Here is a 23,859-nt window from a genome sequence, read left to right as displayed (position 1 = left end):
TTCAAAATATAAAACAAATTATTCAAGACTGAATGGCAACCAAATGCTGAACACTCATTGTGGATGTGGCATAGGGCTGTTCAACCGTCATTACTGAGACAATAATCCCTGACTAAAATTATAAATGCCACCCACTTCCAATTAAAATATTACAATACAGATGTCTGTAAATTTCTAGATTGTTGTTTGCAGAAATACTTTGATTGCTTTGTCAAGGCAGTCTTTGTGGAGGTTTCTAACTTTTAGAGTGAGCGTGGCAGCCTTGAATATCATGGTTTGCATTTTAAATCCTTATGAAAGATTCCCCCACCCTCTATGCTTCTATTTCTGCCTAATGTGTTGTTACCTCTTGGGAGGAAATTAATTCTTTAGGGTTGATCAGTCTTTGGTGTGCAAATTCAAATGGACAAAGCATGCAGCATTTTCTTTTAAACCACGTAGTATTCTTATACTATACTCTATAATACAGTAGCAAATACTGCCGAGGGGCCTTTAGATTCAGTCCTGCAGGCACCCACTTTAATCAACAAAATTCCAAATTTATATACATATATATAAATACTTAAAAGCCACAAAAAAAAAAAAAGCCAAGCCAAAAAACACCCCCAACAACCTTAGTTCTGAGGATTAAGACAACACAACTGGTCGCTCCACAGAATGAAACAGAGTATACATTATAATAAATTTTCTTTTTAGTTCCTGGGGGTTTATTTCAAGATTTTATGTAATAGTTCTGCTCCCTCCAACACTAATTTTCTAGTTTAGTTTCTTCTAATGTTCTATCACTTTCAGACCAAGAGCTCTTGCTAGGGTGGGGAGAAAAGGCAAAGTCTTTTTTCCAAGCTGGAAGCAGGGGAGTAGGGTAGGGAGTTGATGATAATAGAGACAAGAAGATACTAGTTCTTTCTAAAAAGCCTTAGGTTTAGTGGAAAGAGACCTCCTGGTCTCCCTTCTAGGTATCATTTTTGCTCCCCATGCCACAGGAGATGGCAGACATGCCACAAGGGACAGGCAAATTTCCTGTGTCTTTGGATCAGTGGCTGAATGCCAGAACTACCTAGGTAAAAAATTTAAAGATAGCTGGCCTCCACATTAGATCAATACAACCAATCTCTGAAGGTATTTTTCTTTTCTAAAAGCTTCCCAGGTGATTTTAGTCTACAGCCAGCATTGAGACCACTGTCTGGACAACAGAGGGCACAATTCCTTATGAGAAAGGTCCTATGACTGGAGACTACATAAAAGAATGCTATGACATTTACACAGGAGGGATAATGATGTCCACGAAGTCAAGCAGAACACAGAACATACACAGGCACCCTTACCTGCAGTCAGGGATGGAGGCAGCTGAAAGGATCTTATACATCAGAGACTCTATATTTGGATTATATGACTCTATCAGTAAAAAACCTTTTTCCCCGGCCACGTGCCTTGTGGGCTCTTAGTTCCCTAACCACAAAAACAAAAGCTTTGCACTCTTATTATAGTTAGCATTTTATTATAATACTATCTATGCTTTTAAGAGCTATGCAGGTGCCTCCACCAATTTCCGATACACTCTCATGGAGCTGGGGGGCGGTGGAAATCACTAAACATTCAAGCAGTGTAACATGGTAGCTTACAGTCAATCTTTGTTAATTAAAGATTATATGACTCATCACTATAATTACATCAATATTAATGACTCAACGCTATGACAACGTTAACAAAGGTTGATACCATGAACTGAAATGTCACTTGACGTTAAAGAGTCTCTTTAAAAGGGATGTGACAGCTTTATATCCTACCAAGTGGTTCAGAATACAATGTATTTGTACTTATTTTAGTAGTAAAAAGAGAGCAATGAAAAGCACTCCAAAAATATGACACTTGGAATCTATCCTTCTATACCTGCCAGGTAGGTATAGTGCCAACATCACTCTGAACATGAATTAGAGGTCAGAGCTTTGATACAAGCGAAAGTGCCAGCTCTGACCTAAGAGAGATTTTCCTTTTGCCTCAGAAATGATGGTATGTAGCAGTACAACAAGAGGGACCCTTGTAACGGAACTAAAGAAAGAAGCAATTGTAATTTCAAATGTGGACTCACTAGGTCAAACGAAATATGGATTATACCCAAACAGGGTCTGAAAGGGCATGACCAGAGAAACTGAAAAAAATGGTAGCTCCTTGAAGACAGAAACTTTATTTATTTGGTTCACCAAGAGCAGGTATCTCAGGCATAAAACTGGCATTAAAAAAAAAACAAAAAACATTTTTTGTTCAGAGGAGACAAATCTTACATAACTGTGGTAGGACACTGTCATGGCTAAGTACTAACACTTTTCCCTAGCTTTCCCCCCTTTCCCATTGCAACAGAAAAACTTTACACTGTGAAACTTTCACTGTAACAATTCAGACAACAGGTACCCATTGTGACAATTCCAACAATTCAAAAAGACGGACAATTCCAAGAATTCAAAAAGATTTCGTAAAAAAGAAAATTATGATAAAATCGCCCTAGCACTAAAAAATAAAAACTGTTAAAGTACTGAACTAATCCTTATTTTTGGACATTTGTTTCTAGTCTTTTCCTATTATAAACAATAGAGAGAAACAGTGTAGCAGTTTTTAAAATTTGGATGTCTTTAGAACAGGCACATGCACCTCAGTTCATCATAGTCTCTACCATTTACCTTCTTAAATTTCAGCATCCTACCCAAGAAGATGCCTGCTTGGCCCTGGAGGCATCTACATTTGCTACCTGTCTTTATAAAATAACCATAAGATAGTCAAATATCATAAAGTAGTGGTTGGGCAGATACTAACCTGCATCATTTGACAAGCTTGGAACTTAAAGGCCAAACTTAAAAGAGTATTTATTTCTTCCTAAATTCAGTATCAAGGGGAAATCTTAAGCAACAAAGTAGGACACAAAGGCATCAACTCTCAACTGCTACTTGACTTAACTTGGACTTCCTTTTATTTTCAGAAAATCATCACTTTCTCCTTACACTGCAGGTACTTCAAGACCCAAATCACTTAGCTCTTTAAGCAATGCTAAGGATCTACAGCAACACGGGTTTCTTAAGAGGAAGGGTCCTATTCACAGACTTAGAAAACAAACTTATGGTCATCGAAGGGGAAATGGGCAGAGGAGTAAAGTAGGAGTAAGGGATGGACAGATACATACTACTATATATGAAATAGCCTAAAATGAAAAAGAAGCACACACACGCATGCACGCACGCGCGCACGTGCTCGCTCGCTCCTCTGGAAGCTCAGAAAGTAAAGAATCTGCCTGTAAGGCAGGAGACCCAGGATCAATCCTTCGGTCAGAAAGATCCCCTGGAGAAGGGAATGGCTACCCATTCTAGTATTCTTGCCTGGAGAATGCCATAGACAGAGGAGTCTGGTGGGCTACAGTCCACAGGGTCACAAAGTAACGGACATAACTGAGCAACTAACACTATCACTATACATATATACACACACGTGTATATACATGCATATATATATATATATATAAAATCACATCACTTTGCTGGATATCAACAACTAACACAATATTGTAAGTTGCCTATACTTCAATTAAAAAAAATAGTAAGGCTCTTAAACCAGTTTCCATGGTTCAATGTCTGGACTATTTGATTACTGGCTGTGTGACCTCAAGGAAGCGAAACTCTCTGTGCCTCAGTTTCTGCATCAATAAAGTAAGGATCACAGCAATAATTACAACAGTTAGACCTTTGAACTGCCCGGCACAAAGTACACATAAGATGCATACATGTGTGTACTATACATACATACACTGTGTATGTGTACAAATATGTACACTATATATTTATAAAGTGTGTGTTAGTCACTCAGTCATGTCTGACTCTGCGATCCCATGGACTGTAGCCTGCCAAGTTCCTCTGTCCAGGGAATTCTCCACGCAAGAACACTGGAGTGGGTTGATATTTCCTTTTCCAATATATGTAATAAATATAGTACATACAATATACTTTAATGAAAAAGTTTTTTTACATACAGGCAGCGCACACTTTACATAGTAGTGTGAGGCTGTAAAAATTCCTATAAAAGCTGAAACTAGGCAAAGCGATCTTAATAATGGGAAAAATGACCATTGGTTCATGATCCTACTCTCAGTTATAAAGGCAGAGAAAAAACTCTAAAGCTAATATATATTTTTTAAGGATACTATGCTTCAAACCATTAGAAACACTGAAGAAATGTTTGATTTCTCTGAAAAACTTTTCAGGAATCATTTCAACAGTGGTTGTCTTCTTCTCATTGTATGACTTTGGCTATAGAGTGAATACCTTTTCTATGCTTGGCAAACTGTTACCTCGCCCAGTAAGCCTGGATACCTCAAGCACCTGACGGCAAGGTGTGGGACTGCTAAGGTCCTTTCAAAACCTAAGAGTGTATGACATTAAAGACAGACCAGAATGAAGAACGACATGAAGACTTACATTGTATTGATGATTAGCAACAGGTTTGTAATTGGTTGTCACGACTTTGTCCAGCTGCTGTGATAGCCTTACAGGTTTGGAAGATTCTTCTATTTGCAATCTGAAAAACAGAAGGCATTATTAACAAACTTCCTTGTTTATTAGAGTGAAACCTGAACAGGTATTCTGATAATCTTTTTATCAAGACCTAATACTTCACATATAAAGAAGACAGATCAGCCTTAATACTTCAAAAACACACTGTACATGACTATAACGTGGAAAGCAGACCACCAGGTAAACATACCAACTATCTTATTTATTTCTACAACTTCCTTCTAAATCTTATACTGTATAGTCAAACCTTAACTTTTAAAACAAAGACGCTAATCAGCTTTAAATTTGTGGGAAAAAAATCTGCATGTAAAAATGAATTATCTTAAGTTATATGGTCTAAAACTAATCAAGGTATTTATTCAAAACTTCCAATCATTTGACAAAAGTATATAAAATCAGGACACATCAGCACTCAGGCTTAGTAGCTGCTTCACTAGACAGTGCAGATAAATGATCCATCTAAATCAAAATACAACTAAAAATAGCGCTTTTGGAAAAAGAACTGTAAAATAAACATATGATACTACATAGAGCATATTATAAAATATAATACTAGTACATATTCAAATAGCAATCTTAGGAGATTTTGTTTTGGGCTAAATATTATCATGGGCTTCCCTGGTGGCTCAGTGATAAAGAATCCGCCTGCCAACACAAGAGACGTGGATTCCATCCTTGGGTGGGCAGATCCCCTGGAGTAGGAAATGGCAACCCACTCAAGTACCTTGCCTGGGAAATCCCATGGACAAGAAGAGCCTGGCAGGCTACAGTTCTTAGGGTTGTAAAGAGTCTGACACGACTTACCAGTTAAAGAACAACAACAACATATATTACCATACCCAGTGACTCACATTCAACCATTTATTTATTTTAAAAATTAAATTATTCTGGTATGTGAGCACAGTAAATCTAAAAAAAAAAATGTTTTAAGGTGGGAAAAGGTGTAGCTTTCCAAAATGACTACTTTTTTTCCAAAGTAACTATTTTTAAAGGACAAAAGGCACCATTGTACCTATAGACTTTTTAACTTAAAGCACTACAAGAAAAATAATTGCCAGCCATGTCTAGCTAAATTATAATGAAAGAGTAAGAATGAAATAAAAATACTCATACAAAAACATAGATCCTCACCAAGAGAACTACTCAAGGATTCATTTCAGCAAGAAGTTAAATGAACCCCAAAGGAATGAGTGAGATGCAATGATCCCAGCAAAGAAACTGAGAACCATATTAGAAAATTATCTACTTGATACAGACAAAAAAAAGAAGATACAGTTTTAAAGAAAGTGGAACTTAACATGAAAGATGGGAAGAGATCAGAATGAAGGCATTTAAGATTCCCATATATTTTCTAAATTCTCTGTAATAAGCATCTATCACTTTTATAATCAGAAAAGTAAGTATACTTTTTTTATAGGAAAAAGAAATATTGTTTCTTGGAAGGTTAGTTTAAAAGCTATAAAAATGTTGCTCATTTAAAAATAATATATGTTGAACATAATATATTACTTTCTTTTAATGGGACTTTAAAAATAATTTTCATTTAAAATTCCTTCAAAGGAACAACTTGCAGTATAAAAGGTAACTTTTTCTTTTTTTTAATATTATTATTATTTAATTTGTTGGATGGAGTTTCTTTTCTGTTTCCTTCTGCTTATTTTTAGGTGGTTGTTGTTCAGTGACTAAGTCGTGTCTGACTCTTTGCAACTCCATGGACTGCAGCACACCAGTCTAAGCTGTCTTTCGATATCCCCTGGAGTTTGCTCAAACTCATGTCCACTGAGTCAGTGATGCCATTTAACCATCTCATCCTCTGTCACTCCCTTCTCCTCTAGTCCTCAGTCTTTCTCAGCATCAGTGTCTTTTCTAGTAAGTCAGCTCTTCACATCAGGTGGCCAAAGTATTGTAGTGTCAGCTTCAGCATCTGTCCTTCCAATAAATATTCAGGGTTGATTTTCTTTAGGATTGACTGGTTTAATCTTCTTGCTGTCCAAAGGACTCTCCAGAGTTTTCTCCAGCACCTCAGTTTGAAAGCATCAATTCTTTGGTACTCAGCTCTCTTCATGGTCTAACTCTCACATCCATACATGACCAGTGGAAAAACCATAGCTTTGGCTATAATGAACCTCTCTCAGCAAAGTGTTGTCTCTGCTTTTTAATATGCTGTCTAAGTTTGTCATAGCTTTTCTTCCAAGGAGCAAGCATCTTTTAATTTTGTGGCTGAAATCACCCTCCACAGTGATTTTGGAGCCCAAGAAAATAAAGTCTGTCAGTGTTTCCACTTTTTCCCCATCTATTTGCCATAAGAGATGGGACCAGATGTCATGATCTTTGTTTCTTGAAAGCAGAGTTTTAAGCCAGCTTTTTCACTCTCCTCTTTCACCTTCATCAAGAGGCTCTTAGTTCCTCTCTTCGCTTTCTGACATAAGGGTGGTGTCATCTGGGTATCTGAAGTTGTTGATATTTCTCCTGGCAATCTTGATTCCAGCCTGAGCTTCATCCAGCCTGGCATTTTGCATGATGCACTCTGTATAGACGTTACATAAGCAGGGTAACAATATACAGCCTTGACGTACTCCTTTCCCAATTTGGAACCAGTCCTTTGTTCCATGTCCAGTTCTAACTGTTGCTTCTTGTGCTGGATACAGGTTTCTCAGGAGGCAGGTCAGGTGGTCCAGTGTTCCCATCTCTTTAAAAATTTTCCACAGTTTGTTGTGACCCACACAGTCAAAAGCTTTAGCATAATCAATGAAGCAGAAGTATATATATATTTTGGAATTCCCTTGCTTTTTCTATGATCCAGTGGATGTTAGGAATTTTGATCTCTGGTTCCTCTGCCTTTTCTAAATCCAGCTTGTACATCTGGAAGTTCTCAGTTCATGTACTGCTAAAGTCTAGTTTGAAGGATTTTGAGCATAATTTTGCTAGCATGTGAAATGAGTGCAACTGTACGGTAATCTGATCATTCTTTGGCACTGCCTTTCTTTGAGATTTGATATATAATACCAAATTCCTCAGGAGATATTAGAGATCCACCAATTACCTTTTTTTTTTTCATCTGAAAGCTGTAAATACTACTGGTTTTGTTTTTAACTGTGATTGCCAAATTGAGTATAGTTATTTCAGTATTAAAATATAAGTATTTTAATTCTTCCAATTATTTACAAATCCATATATATCCTTTAACTATATAAGACCATAATTTTATGAAGTGTAAAAAAAGTACTCTAGAAATGTCTTCAGAAATTTACTGTACATGTAACCATAACTGTATTTACTGTGTCACTTTGTTTTCATGGGCCAAGTAGAGTTTCCATAAACTAGGAAGAAAGCACTAGCTAGAGACCTAGAAGGGACATGTCCACCCAAAGATGGACGTGGGTTTACAATCTTTCAATGGCCTCTTAACTGCTCTTGGGTGATGCACAAGCTTCTTCCCATGACTGCATGTCATTCTGGGATCTAGTCCCCGCTCCCTCTCCAGCTCAGTCCACTGTTCTCCCTCACGTGAGTCCCCATGGCTGAAGCTGTGCCATGCCCAGACTTTAGAGGAAGCTTCTTACAGACAGTCACCCAGCAAATCTTTACTGGGTGCCTATTCTTGTTGTTGTTCAGTGGCTCAGTTGTGTCTGACTCTTTGCGACCCCATGGGCTGCAGCATACCAGGCTTCCCTGTCTTTTACCATCTCCCAGAACTTGCTCAAACTCATGTCCATCAAGTTGGTGATGCCATCCAACCATCTCGTCCTCTGTCTTCCCCTTCTCCTTCTGCCTTCAATCTTTCCCAGCATCAGGATATTTTCTGGGTGCCTCTGTCTACCAAGAAAAGACTTGCTTAGTGGAAGACAAACATTAAACAAATTTGGCTCAGACGGTAAAGCGTCTGCCTGCAATGCGGGAGACCCGGGTTCGATTCCTGGGTCGGGAAGTTCCCCTGGAGAAGGAAATGGCAATCCACTCCAGCACTCTAGCCTGGAAAATCCCATGGACGGAGGAGGCTGATAGGCTACAGTCCATGGGGTCGCAAAGAGTCGGACATGACTGAGCGACTTCACTTCACTTCACTACCTGTAACTGGTTATCTGCAGGACTGAAGAGGGACAGGGGGTTGGTATTATGGCAACTGACTGTGTGCTGCTATGAAGTAAAGAATAACTCCAAGATGTGCACTTGGTAAGCTGAAGCAGGACAGCCCATGTTCCTAAGAGGTGAAGCCCAAAAGACTAGGCAGAAACAACTCCTCCAAGCCGAGAAGATGTCTCAAAGTGACTGACAGATAAACGTTTAGAAAGAAACGAACAGTTGCAGACAGGTATAGGAATGTTTACAAAGGATTAGAACTATGCTGCTGCTGCGTCCGGCTCTGTGCGACCCCAGAGACGGCAGCACACCAGGCTCCTGTGTCCCTGGGATTCTCCAGGCAAGAATACTGGAGTGGGTTGCCATTTCCTTCTCCAATGCATGCATGCATGCATGCTAAGTCACTTCAGTCGTATCTGACTCTGTGTGACCCAATGGACAGCAGCCCACCAGGCTCCTCTGTCCACAGGATTCTCCAGGCAAGAGTACTGGAGTGGGCTGCCAGCAAGGAGATCAAACCAGTCAATCCTAAAGGAAATCAGTCCTGAACATTCATTGAAAGGTCTGATGCTGAAGCTGAAGCTCCAATACTTTGGCCACCTGATGCAAGGAACTGACTCATTGGAAAAGACCCTGATGCTGGGAAAGATTGAAGGCCGGAGGAGAAAGGGATGACAGAGGATGAAATGGTTGGATGGCATCACCGACTTGATGGACATGAGTGTGAGCAAGCTCCAGGAGCTGGTGATGGACAGGGAAGCCTGGCATGCTGCAGTCCATAGGTTTGCAAAGAGTCGGACACAACTGAACGACTGAACTGAACTGAGAACTATGCATGTGTAAATCCTTTGGAGGGGGGAAAAAAAGAAAAAAACAAGTGGCAGCCTGTTTCTGAACACCTCTCTCTGTATTCTAACCTTAGGCCTATCCCCTTAATGCAATCATATCTCAGGGGCCTGGCCTCTCTAAATGGTAATCTAGCTGTTATGCTGCCACTAAATTATCTTTTCTGTTTCAATCACCTCACTCCACAATTTGATCTTATGAGACATTCAAAGAGGGAGGCATGCACTGGCTTCTTCTTTCCACATTAAATGATTGTTCCCATTACTTCACACCTTGAAAATTCCTTGGGATTTCAGTGTGTTTAGGTTAAGTGCGTTTTTATAAATGGCAGCTTATTTCTTGTCATACTCTTACACTAGGATTTATTTTCAACCACTGCATCCTGATTCAGATTTAGGTGGCATGGTTTCCTTTCAATTCTAATGCACAAGTTCTAACAGCCAATTTCATCATCCATGGAGTGTCATGCCACTTTTATCCTCAAAGTATTCAATCTTTTAAATATATAAAGGAAAACACTGAATTAACTTTTTTTTTAAAGAGCTCATATAAAAATTTAACCTTCTTATTATACATTTAAAAACTCAAGTACAAGGGTTTTGTTTTAATTAAAAGAGGATATCTTATGATTCAAAATTCAAAAGGTTAACCTATGGATGGAAAATATATTTTTGAAAAACTAAACCTTAAAATACTTTAATTAACTTGAATAGTTTAAAATAATTTAGCAGGGTTCTTTACTTAACACTAAATAATTCATTTAACATTATCACATTAAGTGTCAGAACAATTTGCAATTCCATTTCACCACTGAACAATGTACCAAATTAAACATCACTGACCTCAACACGCCTTCAAAGTCAAAATAAGGTTTAAAACTAGGCTTGTACAAAATAATACAATGTGGAAATATCTGGTTTGCACAGCTGAACAGCAAACTACACACAGAGGTCTGGGGCTGGACTGGGGGAAAGCTGAAAGTTTTATTGTCCCAATCATTTAAAAAATTGGTCTGGGATTTGCCTGGTGGTCCAGTGGTTATGAATCAGCCTGCCAATGAAGAGGACATGGGTTTGATCCCTGGTCCAGAAAGATATCACATGCTGCAAGGCCACTAAGTCCGTGTTCCACAACCAAAGCAGTCACTTCAGTGGGAAGCCTGCTCGCTGCAATGAAGAGTAGGCCCCACTCGCCACAACAGGACAAAGCCTGAGTGCACAGCATCGAGGACCCAGCGCAGCCAAAAATAAATAAACCTTTTTTTTTTTTTAAGTGTTAACTTTTTCAGAAAATTTAAAAACATGGTGTTATTTTCGAGAAATAATAATAGAAAAATATTATTATGTGATCATTTGGACACAGATAGACCCTACTTTTATAAACCACTAAAAAAAAAAAAGTGTGGTGCTAATTACTACCACCATTTCAGGACAGTTTAGAATATATGTCCACAGTCTTAGAAGACTAGGGTTCACTGAATTACCAGTCTTTCTAGAATATTATAAAAAGGGTCAGTTTCTTACTTTCCAATCAAAGGAAAAGCTCAAGGGCTATATAACCTGAGAGTGAAAACACTAATGAAGCAACCATACAACAGACTTCTATAAAGTATTTTGCTATGTTGTAGAAACTGTGTTAAAGCTCTGCATACATCTTCTCAATCTTAGAAGCAAAACAGTGGGAACTCAGATCTTTTCTTTTTTTTTTTTAACTCAAAGCCTCAAGTAGTTAATCTATACACTCCCTAAAAGGCCATATAACTGAATAACATCTCTAATTAAAAGCTCATTGAGTTTAGTTAAAAACAAGTAATTTTCTTGTAATAACTATAAATGGAATATAACCTTTAAACATTATGAATCACTTTGTTGTACATCTGAAACTTATATAATATTGTGTAACAACTACATCTCAAAAAAAGCAATTTTCCTTTATTGGAAAGGAAATTGAAGGTACCCACCTGCTTTCAGTTAGCCCAATTCTACACAGACACATACCAAAGAGCACATTTTTTTTTTAAATTTGGTCACACCAAGCACCATGTAGTATCACCGTTGCCTGATCAGGGATTGAATCCACCTACCCTGCATGGGAAGAACGGAGTCTTAACTGCTGGACTGCCAGAGAAGCCCACCACATTCTTCTTTACAACACTGAAAAAAGATTCCTATTTCATCAATGTCACTAGCTACTGGCTATAATTATGGTTCATAATCCACCTTATTAAAGTTAAAGATCTTCATTACAGTGTATTACAATTTACACACTGTAATGGGAATTCAATCCTCAAATAAAAAAGTGGTATAAACACCCAAATATTTTAAATGTCAAAATCTAAAACAATGAAAAAAAGCCAAATTTCTATTGCTCTAAGCTGTTGGCAGACTGGGGAAGACAAGCCTATATATTTTATTCAGTTAATCCTTCATTGATCTCACTTAGTGCATCTTATATAAAAGTAACTCAACGAATATTGGTTAAGCAAGTGAACAAATGAAACCTTTATTGGACAATTATATCACAAGAGAAAAGGTTGAAACCCGTATTAACAAATTCCACAATAATGCCTCATTATATACACATAGACTATTCTCCTGCCTAAGCAAAAATCCCTAAGTAATACTGCCTAGCTAATCTGGTTGTCAAGTATAGAATTAAGCAACTCCAAAATCACTGAACAACAAATGTTTCCATCAGCAACTGCCAACGTGTAGGAGTCATTTTATGATGTAAATATCATTACTTTAGCATCCATCTATCCTTTGTGCTCCAGCTGCATTTGACTGCAATTTATGCTATTCTTAAAATGACAGGTTTCACAAAAGAAGGTAAATTATCTTACGATGTTGATTTCATTATTGAAAAGGAGGGAGTAAAGCAGTGAAGGAGGTAAACAGTGCTTCCCACGGGGGAGCAGGAGGCTGACATTTGCAGGGTGAGTGAGAGAAAAGTGTCCCTGCAAGGAGAAGCAGGAACAGCCAGAGCGCTGGGACTGCCTGTGAGCGAGAGGACACCTTCTGGGCCCCAAGTCAGAAAACAAGATGCAATGTTCAGAAGAAGGCCCAGCTCAGGAGCGGGCGGGCAGAAGGCTAGGGGGGAAGGGAAGGTGAGGGGATAACCAGGTGATCTACTAATACCAAAAGGTTCTGATGATGGCTAGTTTTAAGACAGGGCATTTACAGGAAGCTTCAACAGGACAGAGACTTTCTCAGAGGTACAGTAATAGTATTAACAGTATTGGGTTGGCCAAAAAGTTTGTTTGGGTTTTTCCATACAACCTTAAGGAAAAGCCTGAACGGACTTTTTGGCCAACCCAACACACATTTGTCTGTTAGAATGTGGATTTGAAAAAATTTCAGCACTTGCAACTGACAAGTAATCAAACATATCCTTACCTGGAAGGACTACTAGAAGGATTACAGAGAGTAAACATTAAAATTAAGTAATTTAAGTGTCTTACAAATACCTGTTAATTATTTTAAGCTTCATGAAAATAGGGATCTTGTTCATATTCCCAGGGCCTAGAAATTAGGCATGCAATATAAATGTGTTAAATAAGCAAGTGAGGGGAAAAAAAGATGAGAAGAAGACAAGTTGTAGGCTGTGATTAATCAATAACGGTAATCTGGACATCATATCCTAAGATTTACAGTAACATAGAGAAGGAAACGGCAACCTACCCACTCCAGTATTCTTGCCTGGAGAATCCCCATGCACAGAGGAGCCTGGTGGGCTACAGTCTACGGGGTTCCAAACAGCTGGACACGACTGAGCAACTTAAGCACAGCACGGCACATGTTAACACCTAGATCTGCCATTTAAGAGAAGAGACTGTAAAATACATAAGGCTTAATTTCAGTCTGTAGGAAAAACCCAACAAAGGGAAAAAAACTCCATTATCCACCTGCACTACCCAATAGAGTAGCCACTAGCGATATGCAACTATTGCAATATGCAACTATTTAAACTGAAACTTCATTTCCTCAGACATGTCAGCCATGTTGTTTGTTCAACAGCCGCATGTGGATACCATACAGGACAATACAGACATAAGAGTATTTTGTTCGTTGGTGAGGGAATAAAAATTCACAGTGGACTTTGCTTGCTCCTAGATTCGTTAGAAACAAGTCACCCACAAGTTTTTGGGTATGTGTTGGGTAAAGTAAAATAAATGAGAGAATAATGAAGACACTTTATAAGCGTCTTGGTTTTGTTTTTTTAATTACTGCCTAATTTTTGTTTTACAGCCAAACACTGTAAGACTGTCAATCCCTTGTCAAATCGTCACTTCTCCTGGAAGAGCATACATCACCAACATTCTAGAGAGTATCCTCCATTAGCTAAAAGACACAGAATCTCCACTCAATAGTCCAAAATATAACTATCTTACCCAATGGCCAGAATATTTTTACTATCTTATATAATTTCCTTTGCTCTCATAGTCTTTCCTTAAGTAATCTACTTATTATCTTAAACTTGAAGGCGTGTTCAGTAGCTACCTTCAGCCTGTTTGTGTTAGTCACTCAGTTATGTCTGACTCTGTGACTCCGTGGACTGTAGCCCGCCAGACTCCCCTGCCCATGGGATTCTCCAGACAAGAATACCGGAGTGGGTAGCCATCCCCTTCTGCAGGGGATCTTTCCTGACCCAGGGATCGAATCGATGTCTCTACATCTCCTGCATTGCAGGCAGATTCTTTACCATCTGAGCCACTAGGGAAGCCCCCTTCAGCCTATGCAGTGGCATTACTTCCCAGTCACCAGCACTCTGGTGGTGTCCAAGTACCACACAGATGCCCAAGCTGGAGGAATGGGGCAGAAGACAGCACACACAACCGGTTCTTGTGACCCTGGGAATCAAAAGGGTACCTAAGATTCACAATGCCTGGAGTTTTTGTTCAAATAATTATGAACTTTGGCCTGTGGCTCAGATCATGAACTCCTTATTGCCAAATTCAGACTTTAATTGAAGAAAGTAGGGAAAACTACTAGACCATTCAGGTATGATCTAAGTCAAATCCCTTACAATTAGACAGTGAAAGTGACAAATAGATTCAAGGGATTAGATCTGATAGACAGTGCCTGAAGAACTATGGACTGGTCACCTGCAACTTATTCACTGCAACGTGTTTTTTCTTTAGACCACATCAAGCATGATTTCTTATACCATCTCCTGAAAGCAAACTGTTTTTCACCTTGGGAAGACTGTATTTCAACATAAGTGTGTGTGTGATGGGGGGAGAACAAGGGCAGGCAAAGCAGAAGGGGGTGGGGGCAGAAGGAAGCAACAGCGTTTGAGGTAAAAAACCCTTTAGTGCTTCTGCTTTTCCTGTTAATCAAATAGTTAATATTTTAGTACAGGCACAAAGTAGAAACTCATGAGGAAAAAAAGTTTAGCAAATCAGGGATCATTTGTCAGTTCTCAAGACATGTCCAAGTAGCTACTCTTGAAAATTACCCTAAACTCCAATGGATGACGAATGACAAAAATACTTGTTTCATTTTTAAGAACTTTTATTTCTCTTCTCCATACCCCAAGAAAAGTAAAAAGCCTAAATAATTTGCTATGATTCCCAGAGTGGTGGGTACAAAGGACTAGGAACTGTATTTCTAACTCAATACAGCCGGCCTTCTGTAGCTGAGGATGCAAAACGCGTGGATAATAAGGCCCAACGCTATTAACGTCATTGTATTTAATGCACATCTGTGAATTTCATTTTGTATAAGGGACATGCACATCTGGAATTTTGGTGTCTGCAGGGGGTCCTGGAACCAATGTCCCATGGATGCCCAGGGATGACTGTATTCAAAAAAGCAACAAAGAAATACCTTTTAAATTCAGATTCATGCTGATAATTTCCCATTAAAAATAAAAATCAAAGATTAAAGCAAACCCATGGCACCCAGAATGGCTCTGAACAATGCTCAGTTTAGAGAGAACGCACCATACACCATGGCATGGCAGGATCTAAAACCAGGTTCCGGTTTTAAGGTCCAGTTCTGTCCCAGGTGTCGCCACGGCCAAGTTGGCCAATCTCTTCAACACCGTGGCGCTCTCACGAGAAAAAATGATGACAATAGCAACAGAAGTATGCGAGAGAGTCTTTAAACACTTAAAAGTGCTTGTCCCAAAATACAATTCAATACATTTTATTATTATTTGACTTACTGTAATCATTCAAATAGTCACACTAAACAAAAATATATGGAAGTTACATGAATAAGCACAACTTTTAATAATAATCTGCTTCACCAATTAGATTTTAAAACCAAGATTTATGGAAACTAAGTTCATCCTTTATCCTGATAGGGGTATCTGGCTACATCAGATAAAAAGCACATCAGATAAAAAGCACTTTCTTCAAGGATAAGAAAATTTCTTTCTAAATGTCATTCAGCTGCAGGTAAAACACGTAATGTTCATGAAAGTGCTAATCAGAACAAATAATTAAACCACAGCACCAAGAGACATATTAAAAATATGGGCGCTTACAGTTTTGGGTAACTGTTTATATATCAGAAATTTAAAAAATTTACTGAATTTTAGATGCAGTCAAAGTATTTTTGGAGTTAATCCTTAGAGCACTCAAATCAGTCTCTCACAGATGACTTTCAATCAGCAGTGACTAGAACATGAGTCTGAGTTTAACAAAGGTAGAAAAATGCACTTGAGCAGAACATCTTCTTAAGTTACATAGAGAACATATAACCATTTAAAACTAAATAGTTTTGAAAAATCTTTTCCCGTCTTCTTCATATAAAATATGATTACAGAAGGTTATGTATTTTTCTTCCCAGGAGATGGGGTCACTTCCAGACCAACTGTAGAGCGGATACAACTGAATGAAGTAACTATTCCCCTCCTTCCCTCTGTCTATTTCACTTGGCCCTCTTTTTCACTGCCTGGACATTTTTAGTTGCTTTTCTCTAGATTTTTTTCCATACAGCTTTAGATATTTCACACGTAATGTTTCACTTCATCAGCCAAAGAGGCTAATGCTTTCAGGGGACATTCAACAATAACTCTTGGGTCCCTTTCTGCCCATAATGTCTAATGATTAGCTTAGATTTTTATGTCTTTTAATTGCTTGGCCCAACACTTATCCACACTGACCCTCATAGACTTTTGTGTGAGGTGGATCCACGTAGACAACGTGTAGAGGTCTTGCCATCATCACTTCACTCATGCCACTCTGATTTTGCCATCCAGCTCTTCTCCCAGATCACTCCTCTACAGAGGGCAGGTGTTGCCTCAGTACTGATTCGAGGAACTCCTGCCTGAGCTTCCCCCATAGCTCAGGAACTGACTGCTGCCTTTGGCTTCCTGGTGGAGTCCCCATGAACAACAAGGGCTCATAGAACCCCACAGGGATGTGTGACTGAGACGACGGGGGGAGGGAACTGCGGGCCAAGCAGTCACTGTGGCAGCTCAGAGTGGGGTCCTGGGCACCACCAAACCCTTGAATATTCTCGAATCACATCATACACATCTTGATTAAAAACACCTTAATAGTCAAGTATTTAAGAAACAGAATACAAAAGCCTTTTCTTTTCATTAAGAACTGAAATATATTCATTAATTTAAACACCTCAATAATCAAGTATTTAAGAAACAGAATGCAAAAGCCTTTTCATTAAGAACTGAAATGTATTCATTAATTTAACGTTGAATTTGCTTTTGAGAGCTTAGTCTCACACAGGTTCTACTTTTGTGGATAAAATGCTTTAAAAAGTAAAAGAGAAATGGCTAGAGATGACCATTCATATAATAAAACTAACTCAGTTTCATAACAGAAACACTAATGCTCATGTTACCATACTGATCAAGTGCTGAGAGTAATCATTACCCTAAGATTCTCTATTTTCACAGTTTTGGCCTATCAAGAGACATTCAGCCCCCACTTCTGTAAGCTCCTAAGACTTCTTATCTGCTGACTGATAAACAGGCTTCCGGCTAGGTTATCATTTGGTGAGGAACTGTGAACACTGACATGAAGTTACCTAGCAAATTTTCTTTTATAGAGCTTATGGACAGATGTATTAAGAACTGAATAAATCATTTTATAAATTTAAGAAAATAATTTTTCTTGCTATTAGTAGAGAGAAGAAGGCATTATAGAAATGTTTCAGTCCTGGTTTTTCTAAATACATAAAACACTATCTGGTTCAAATCAAGTCTAGGTTTTTTATAGCTGGTCTTAGAACAAAGACAAAAAGCTGAGCATATAGGAAAAACTTTTCTAAAACAAGGTGTGGGCAGAAACAGTCCTGATGCTTTATGGATCCAGACTCTGTGTCATTTTACTTGCATTGCTAGCGCTACTTAAGAGAAGCTTTACCTTTTAGTCACTTACTTTATAATTTTTAACTCCTATAAAACATTAGGGATATCAGGCTATTCTTCATGTAGCTCCTATTAGTCAGAGAATGACTATTATGGGCCCCAAACAAACGTATAAAAATATTTTCTGCATCATCAACATGCATGGATGATACAAGTTATTACAGAGGCTATTTATGTGGACCAAATCCATTTTATTTTGCTAAACTGTTTATATGATGATCCGAGTCATTAATTTTTGTAAATGTTGCTTTGATAGACATTCTGAATGAGGCTGAAGAGCAGTTACGGAAACAAACCCTTGCTTTATTTCTCCCTTTGTGGTAACAGTTTTATACCAAGCTCTTTCCCCCGGATCCCTCCAGTGTTGCTAGCTGAAGGTGAGGGTGAAGTCTGTGCCCATGGAATGTCCGCAGGGAACATGCTCAGATGTCAGCCTTGGGGTGCATCTGTGCTCAGCCGCGTCTGACTCTTGGTGACCCCACAGACTGTAGCCTGCCAGGCTACTCTGTCCGTGGAATTTTCCAGGCAAGAGACTGGAGTGGGCTGCCACTTTCTTCTCCAGGGGATCTTCCTGACTCAGGGATCATATCCACACCTCCCGTCTGCACTGGCAGGTGGATTCTTTACCATGGGGCCACCAGGGAAGCCTTTAGGGCCCTCCAGTGCTGCTAGCTGAAGGTGAGGGTGAAGTCAGTGTCCACGGAAAAATCCAGGGTAACATTCTTAGACAGCAACTTTGGTCTCCTAGTGGAATTCATTCAGTAATTGAGTTGGGCAGGAAAAAGTGAAAAAAAAAAAAAGTATGTACGTATACGTACACATATATATTTGAATGAACACATTCTAAAATACGCTGGTGCTTCTTCAGGTTCAATATTCAGAGCCAAGAAAGAAATTAGTCAGAATTTGTTGAGTTTGCTGTATTTTTATACAGATCAAGATGATAACTAAAGGGAAGTGGGCATCTGTGGGTTTCATTTATTCACATATGAGGTAAGGGTTAAAGTATGGAGTGTGAAATGAACTTGGTGGTTTTAAGTGAGCTTTTACATTTTCTATAACAGATGGTGCAGCAATAATTTTTTATCATTTAAGATGAGATCAGATTCTTGAAACTGTGAATTCTATCACAACAGGCTACACTGTCTTGTCCAAATAATGCGTATTAGAGAATGTGTATTTTCTGCAAGGTGCATGTTTTCACTATGTGAAATCTGAAGAAAACACATTTTATAAAAATGAAAACAGATTTATGTAACTGTTAGCTTCAGTAGTGACTGAAGGAACTTAGAATGGGTGTGTAGGAGGGGAAATAAATGAGGTAATGCAGTTCAAAGAGGCTGACCTAACAGAAATCTGACAATAAAAGACTGGGAAATTACTGTGATAAGTACTTTCCCATTTTCATATTTATTATACTGCAACTTGAATACTTATAACCAGAATTATTTAAGATGGTTTAAAGCTAAGCATCCAAGATCGTCAAGCAGCCCCAACTGCTAACCTTGGCTCTCTTTTACTCCTAAAATTATTTAGGTTAGGAATTAAGTAAGCTGCTTATGATGATAGACACAGCATTTCTCTAGCCAGTCCCTGTGATATATACTGCAAGTATGAATCATTTTTCCAAATTAAAGTGTCTATGATCCTATGACTATGTGATGGGTGCCAAGAGAATACAACAACTTCTATTCAGCAAATTTTAAAATATCGTTCTGCAAATTTCCAGTTGCTTCTGAGGAAAAATCAGAAATATTAGCTGCATATCATGTCAAGCTGTAAGAAGCTACCCAGGCATACACAAACCAAGATACTGTTGCTATGGAGACTAAGCAACTCAAGCAAATGGCTACTTCATTAGAGACTCCATGAAACTATAAATGCTGGATGAGGGATATCTGGCAGGATGTGGCCATTAGTGTGGGCTGGGATTCAGAGAGAATTTCTGAAAATATAAGATAACTTTTAACACGCTGTTTTGGCAACCTCTAAAAAATTAAAAAGTGAGATTAACTAGAACCAAATGAAAGCTGGGGGAAAATGAGAAGAGTGGTCAGGTTCAAGAATATCTGTTTAGGACCAGCTGTGGTGACCCTGACATTGATCCGAAAAAGTGAGGGTCATTTAGACTACCATATAAGATGCCAAAGGGAGAAAGGAGTCCCTGTTGAATCACTGCTTCAGACTTTCCGCTGTGAATGGGGTTTGAGGCCATATGGTCTCACTCTCTCTCCATCAAGAAAGTGAATAGAAAGGAGGGAAAGAATATTTCTGCCTATGTTTCAACTTTGAAGAATTTAAACTTTACATCTAAGAATGACAATAAAAGCTGGATATGAACTTCTGTAACACAGCCACAAAAGATTAATGCTAAAATCAGATTTATCTCAAAGAATTTAAATCATTTAGCATTTCACATATTCTTATGCTAATCTTCTAAAAACAAAGGCTACATACTAAAAAACCCCAATGTTTCTGTCTTTTCTTTATGAATTTACAGTGCCTCTAAGAACTTTTAACTGACACTATGTAGGAGTTAAATATAAAGATGTGCTTCTATTTTTTATGTTCAGTTCAGTTCAGTCACTCAACGAGTCCGACTCTTTGCGACCCCGTGAACTGCAGCACGCCAGGCCTCCCTGTCCATCACCAACTCCTGGAGTTCACTCAGATTCATGTTCATCGAGTCAGTGATACCATCCAGCCATCTCATCCTCTGTCGTCCCTTTCTCCTCCTGCCCCCAATCCCTCCCAGCATCACAGTCTTTTCCAATGAGTCAGCTCTTCGAATGAAGTGGCCAAAGTATTGGAGTTTCAGCTTTAGCATCTTTGCTTCCAAAGAAATCCCAGGGCTGATCTCCTTCAGAATGGAATGGTTGGATCTCCTTGCAGTCCAAGGGACTCTCAAGAGTCTTCTCCAACATCACAGTTCAAAAGCATCAATTCTTTGGCGCTCAGCTTTCTTCACAGTCCAACTCTCACATCCATACATGACCACTGGAAAAACCATAGCCTTGGCTAGACGGACCTTAGTCGGCAAAGTAATGTCTCTGCTTTTGAATATGCTATCTAGGTTGGTCATAGTGATATGTTATATAAATTTATCATATTAAGTTTATTACAAAAATGTTAGTTATATCCTGACTTTTTAAAAATTAATTTTTAATTGAAGTATAGTTGATGTACAATTTAAGTTACAGGTATACAATATGCTGATTCACAGTTTTTAAAGGTTACACTCCATTTACAGTTATTACAAAATATTGGGTATATCCCCCTGTCACAGAACATACCCCGGTAGCTTATTTTATACTAAATAGTTTGCATCTCTTACTCCCATCTCTACATTGCCCCTTCCCCTTCCCCGTGAGTATCCCCTAGTCTGTTCTCTTATCTGCTTCTTTTTTTGTTATATTCACTAGTTTGTTATACTTCTTAGATTCCATATAAGTGATATCAAAAAGTATTTGTCTTTCTCTGCCTTATTTCACTTAGTATAATACCCTCCAAGTGCTTCCAGGCTGCTGCAAATGACAGATTTTCCTTCTTGTTTATGGCTGACTTCTAGTAAATTCGAGGTAATGTTATGCTTGTGTTTGTCCTTGTTTTGACTGGTATAAACATCCAAGTGTAAAAGCCACACTTACAGGACACCTCGATTTATCTTGATTTCGACCAGGACTTTCTAATCCTGTCCTCTTTAGCCCAGTGACTTGTGCCCATTACTCCCCAGAAGACAGCTGCCCTTCCTTCCCATCTGAATGGCTTTTTCATCAGCATTGCTCAAGACACACAAATGAGATTGGAATCACATTGTTATGCCAAATCAAAGCTACCAGGAGTCAGCTGTTAAACATGGGGCCTACAGCAAACGAATCACTGTAAAATCAAGGCTGATTCTGGCTGCAATACAGAGAATGAAGCAGGGTAAGGAGAGACTGGAATCAGGGAGAACAAAGATGGGATGAAGAGAAGCTGTGCAGTACCAGTGAGTGGAGGGGCAGAGCAGCGTGTGAGTACAGTAAGTGAACCTGTGACACTGAATTCTAGAGGGTTCTGCAGACCTAACATAAGCAAGGCCCAGTGTCAGGTACTGGAGGAGAAAGCAACCTGAAAAGGCCACCAGCTGTTGGAAGAGTAGGCAAGACCGTGCGTGTGTGCTAAGCTGCTTAATCGTGTCTGACTCTCTGCGACCCCATGGACTATGGCCCACCAGGCTCCTCCATGGGATTCTCCAGGCCAGAATACCGGAGTGGGTTGGATGGAACTCTCACAGCTCTTCCGTCTCCTGGCAGGCAGGCTCTTTATCACTAGTGCCCCCTGGCAAGACAGACTGCTACTCAAACAGAAGAGCCTCTAGAACGTCTGAGGACCCCGTGGCATCTGCCACCTTATTTTCTATACCCACTCCTCTTCTTCTGCTTGGCAAACTCCTTCCTGGGCCACTGCCTCCCCAGCAAAGCCAGCCCTCACTCAGAGGTGGCTCTCTGCCTCCCCTGTTCTTTACTGATGGCTCACAGTTCTCACTGGAGCCAGGTGGTTCTCCCTGCAAGGCGAGTGCTGTAAGCACTGTACTAAAGGAAAAGCAATCTAATGTTACTCAATTACATTCCACCTAATACATTCAGAGTGTCTATTACCTGTCAGGGACCATGGTAACTACTGAACTGCACTCCTTGAAAGTTCATTAGCAAAAACTATAACAGAAATTGTCAATGAAAGCAAATGAAGGCAAGATTATCAGTAAGAAACCTGACTCAAGCAAAGGTTTCGTGATACTGTTTTTAACATGTAACTGACATACAATATACAATAGACTGCAGGTACTTGAAATGTACAATTTGATGAGTTTTCACATATGCACATACTTATGAAACCATGTGATACCTGTTTCAGAAAAATCACCCAGCTTTACAACCTAGGTTCCTCCACGCTGAATTCTTTTTTCCCCCGGAAGAATCAATAAATTCAAACTGAATCATTTTTTAAAAAGTTGTCTATTTCTGATCAATAATATTAGGAACTTAAGAACATATAAATTTTATTATTTTATATAAAGCTGGTGCTGCTAAGTCACTTCAGTCGTGTCTGACTCTGTGCGACCCCATAGATGGCAGCCCACCAGGCTCCCCTGTCCCTGGGATTCTCCAGGCAAGAACACTGGAGTGGGTTGCCACTTCCTTCTCCAATGCATGAAAGTGAAAAGTGAAAGCGAAGCCGCTCAGTCGTGTCCGACTCTTCGGGACCCCATGGACTGCAGCCTACCAGGCTCCTCTGTCCATGGGATTTTCCAGGCACAAGTACTGGAGTGGGGTGCCACTGCCTTCTCTGTATATAAAGCTAATGAAATATTTTTAAAATGTCAGTATACATTTGCAGGCAATGTAACTCTACACTTAAAAAGAAACAGAAACAACTGAACAATGACAGACTAGAAGGGGTACAAATACACAGAAGTAGCTTTCTTATATTCCAGCCACACATTTTTTAAGGGAAATGAAGTTATACTAGCAACAAAAATACAAGCACACGGGGCAACCCTTACCAAAAGTGTTCCACTCTATATGAAGAAAATTACACATTGTTACTGACAGTATAAGGAAGGCCTGAATAAATGGAGAGAACTACTGTGTTTCTGTGTGGGAAGATTATGCTAAGAAGCTAATTTTTCCCAAATAATTTTATAGGTTTAAAATAAAAATTTATTGGAATTTTTTAATTTGGAAAAAAATTGTTCTAAAACTGACATGGAAGACAGAGCAGGTAAGAATTAAGAAAAACATTTTCAGGGACATAGTAATAATTAAACTTAAAAGTTTTTGCACAGAAAAGAAACTGTAAGCAAAACAAAAAGACAACCTACAGACTGGGAGAATATATTCGCAAATGATGTGATGAACAAGGGATTATTTCCAACGTATGCAAACAGCTCGTACAACTTAATTTTAAAAAAATCAAACAACTCAATCAAAAAACAGAACACCTAAACAGATATTTCTCCAAAGAAGAAATACAGATGGCCGATGGGCACATGAAA

At 38.9% G+C, this 23,859-nt stretch overlaps 1 protein-coding gene across 1 annotated transcript in view; it reads right to left on the bottom strand.

The window, feature by feature from the left end:
• Positions 1–23,859, bottom strand: part of GTF2F2 (general transcription factor IIF subunit 2) — a 139,455-nt gene that overhangs the window by 18,753 nt on the left and 96,843 nt on the right. Inside the window, exon 6 of the mRNA XM_068984505.1 lies at positions 4,458–4,557. Coding sequence (XP_068840606.1) covers positions 4,458–4,557 — 100 coding nt within the window. The remainder of the gene's footprint in view (positions 1–4,457; positions 4,558–23,859) is intronic.

This window comes from Capricornis sumatraensis, chromosome 12, assembly GCF_032405125.1.
Source record: "Capricornis sumatraensis isolate serow.1 chromosome 12, serow.2, whole genome shotgun sequence".
In the NCBI taxonomy this organism is placed as follows: domain Eukaryota; kingdom Metazoa; phylum Chordata; class Mammalia; order Artiodactyla; family Bovidae; genus Capricornis; species Capricornis sumatraensis.
Note: the sequence above shows the minus strand (reverse complement) of the source record. Positions and strands in the feature narration are given on the sequence as shown.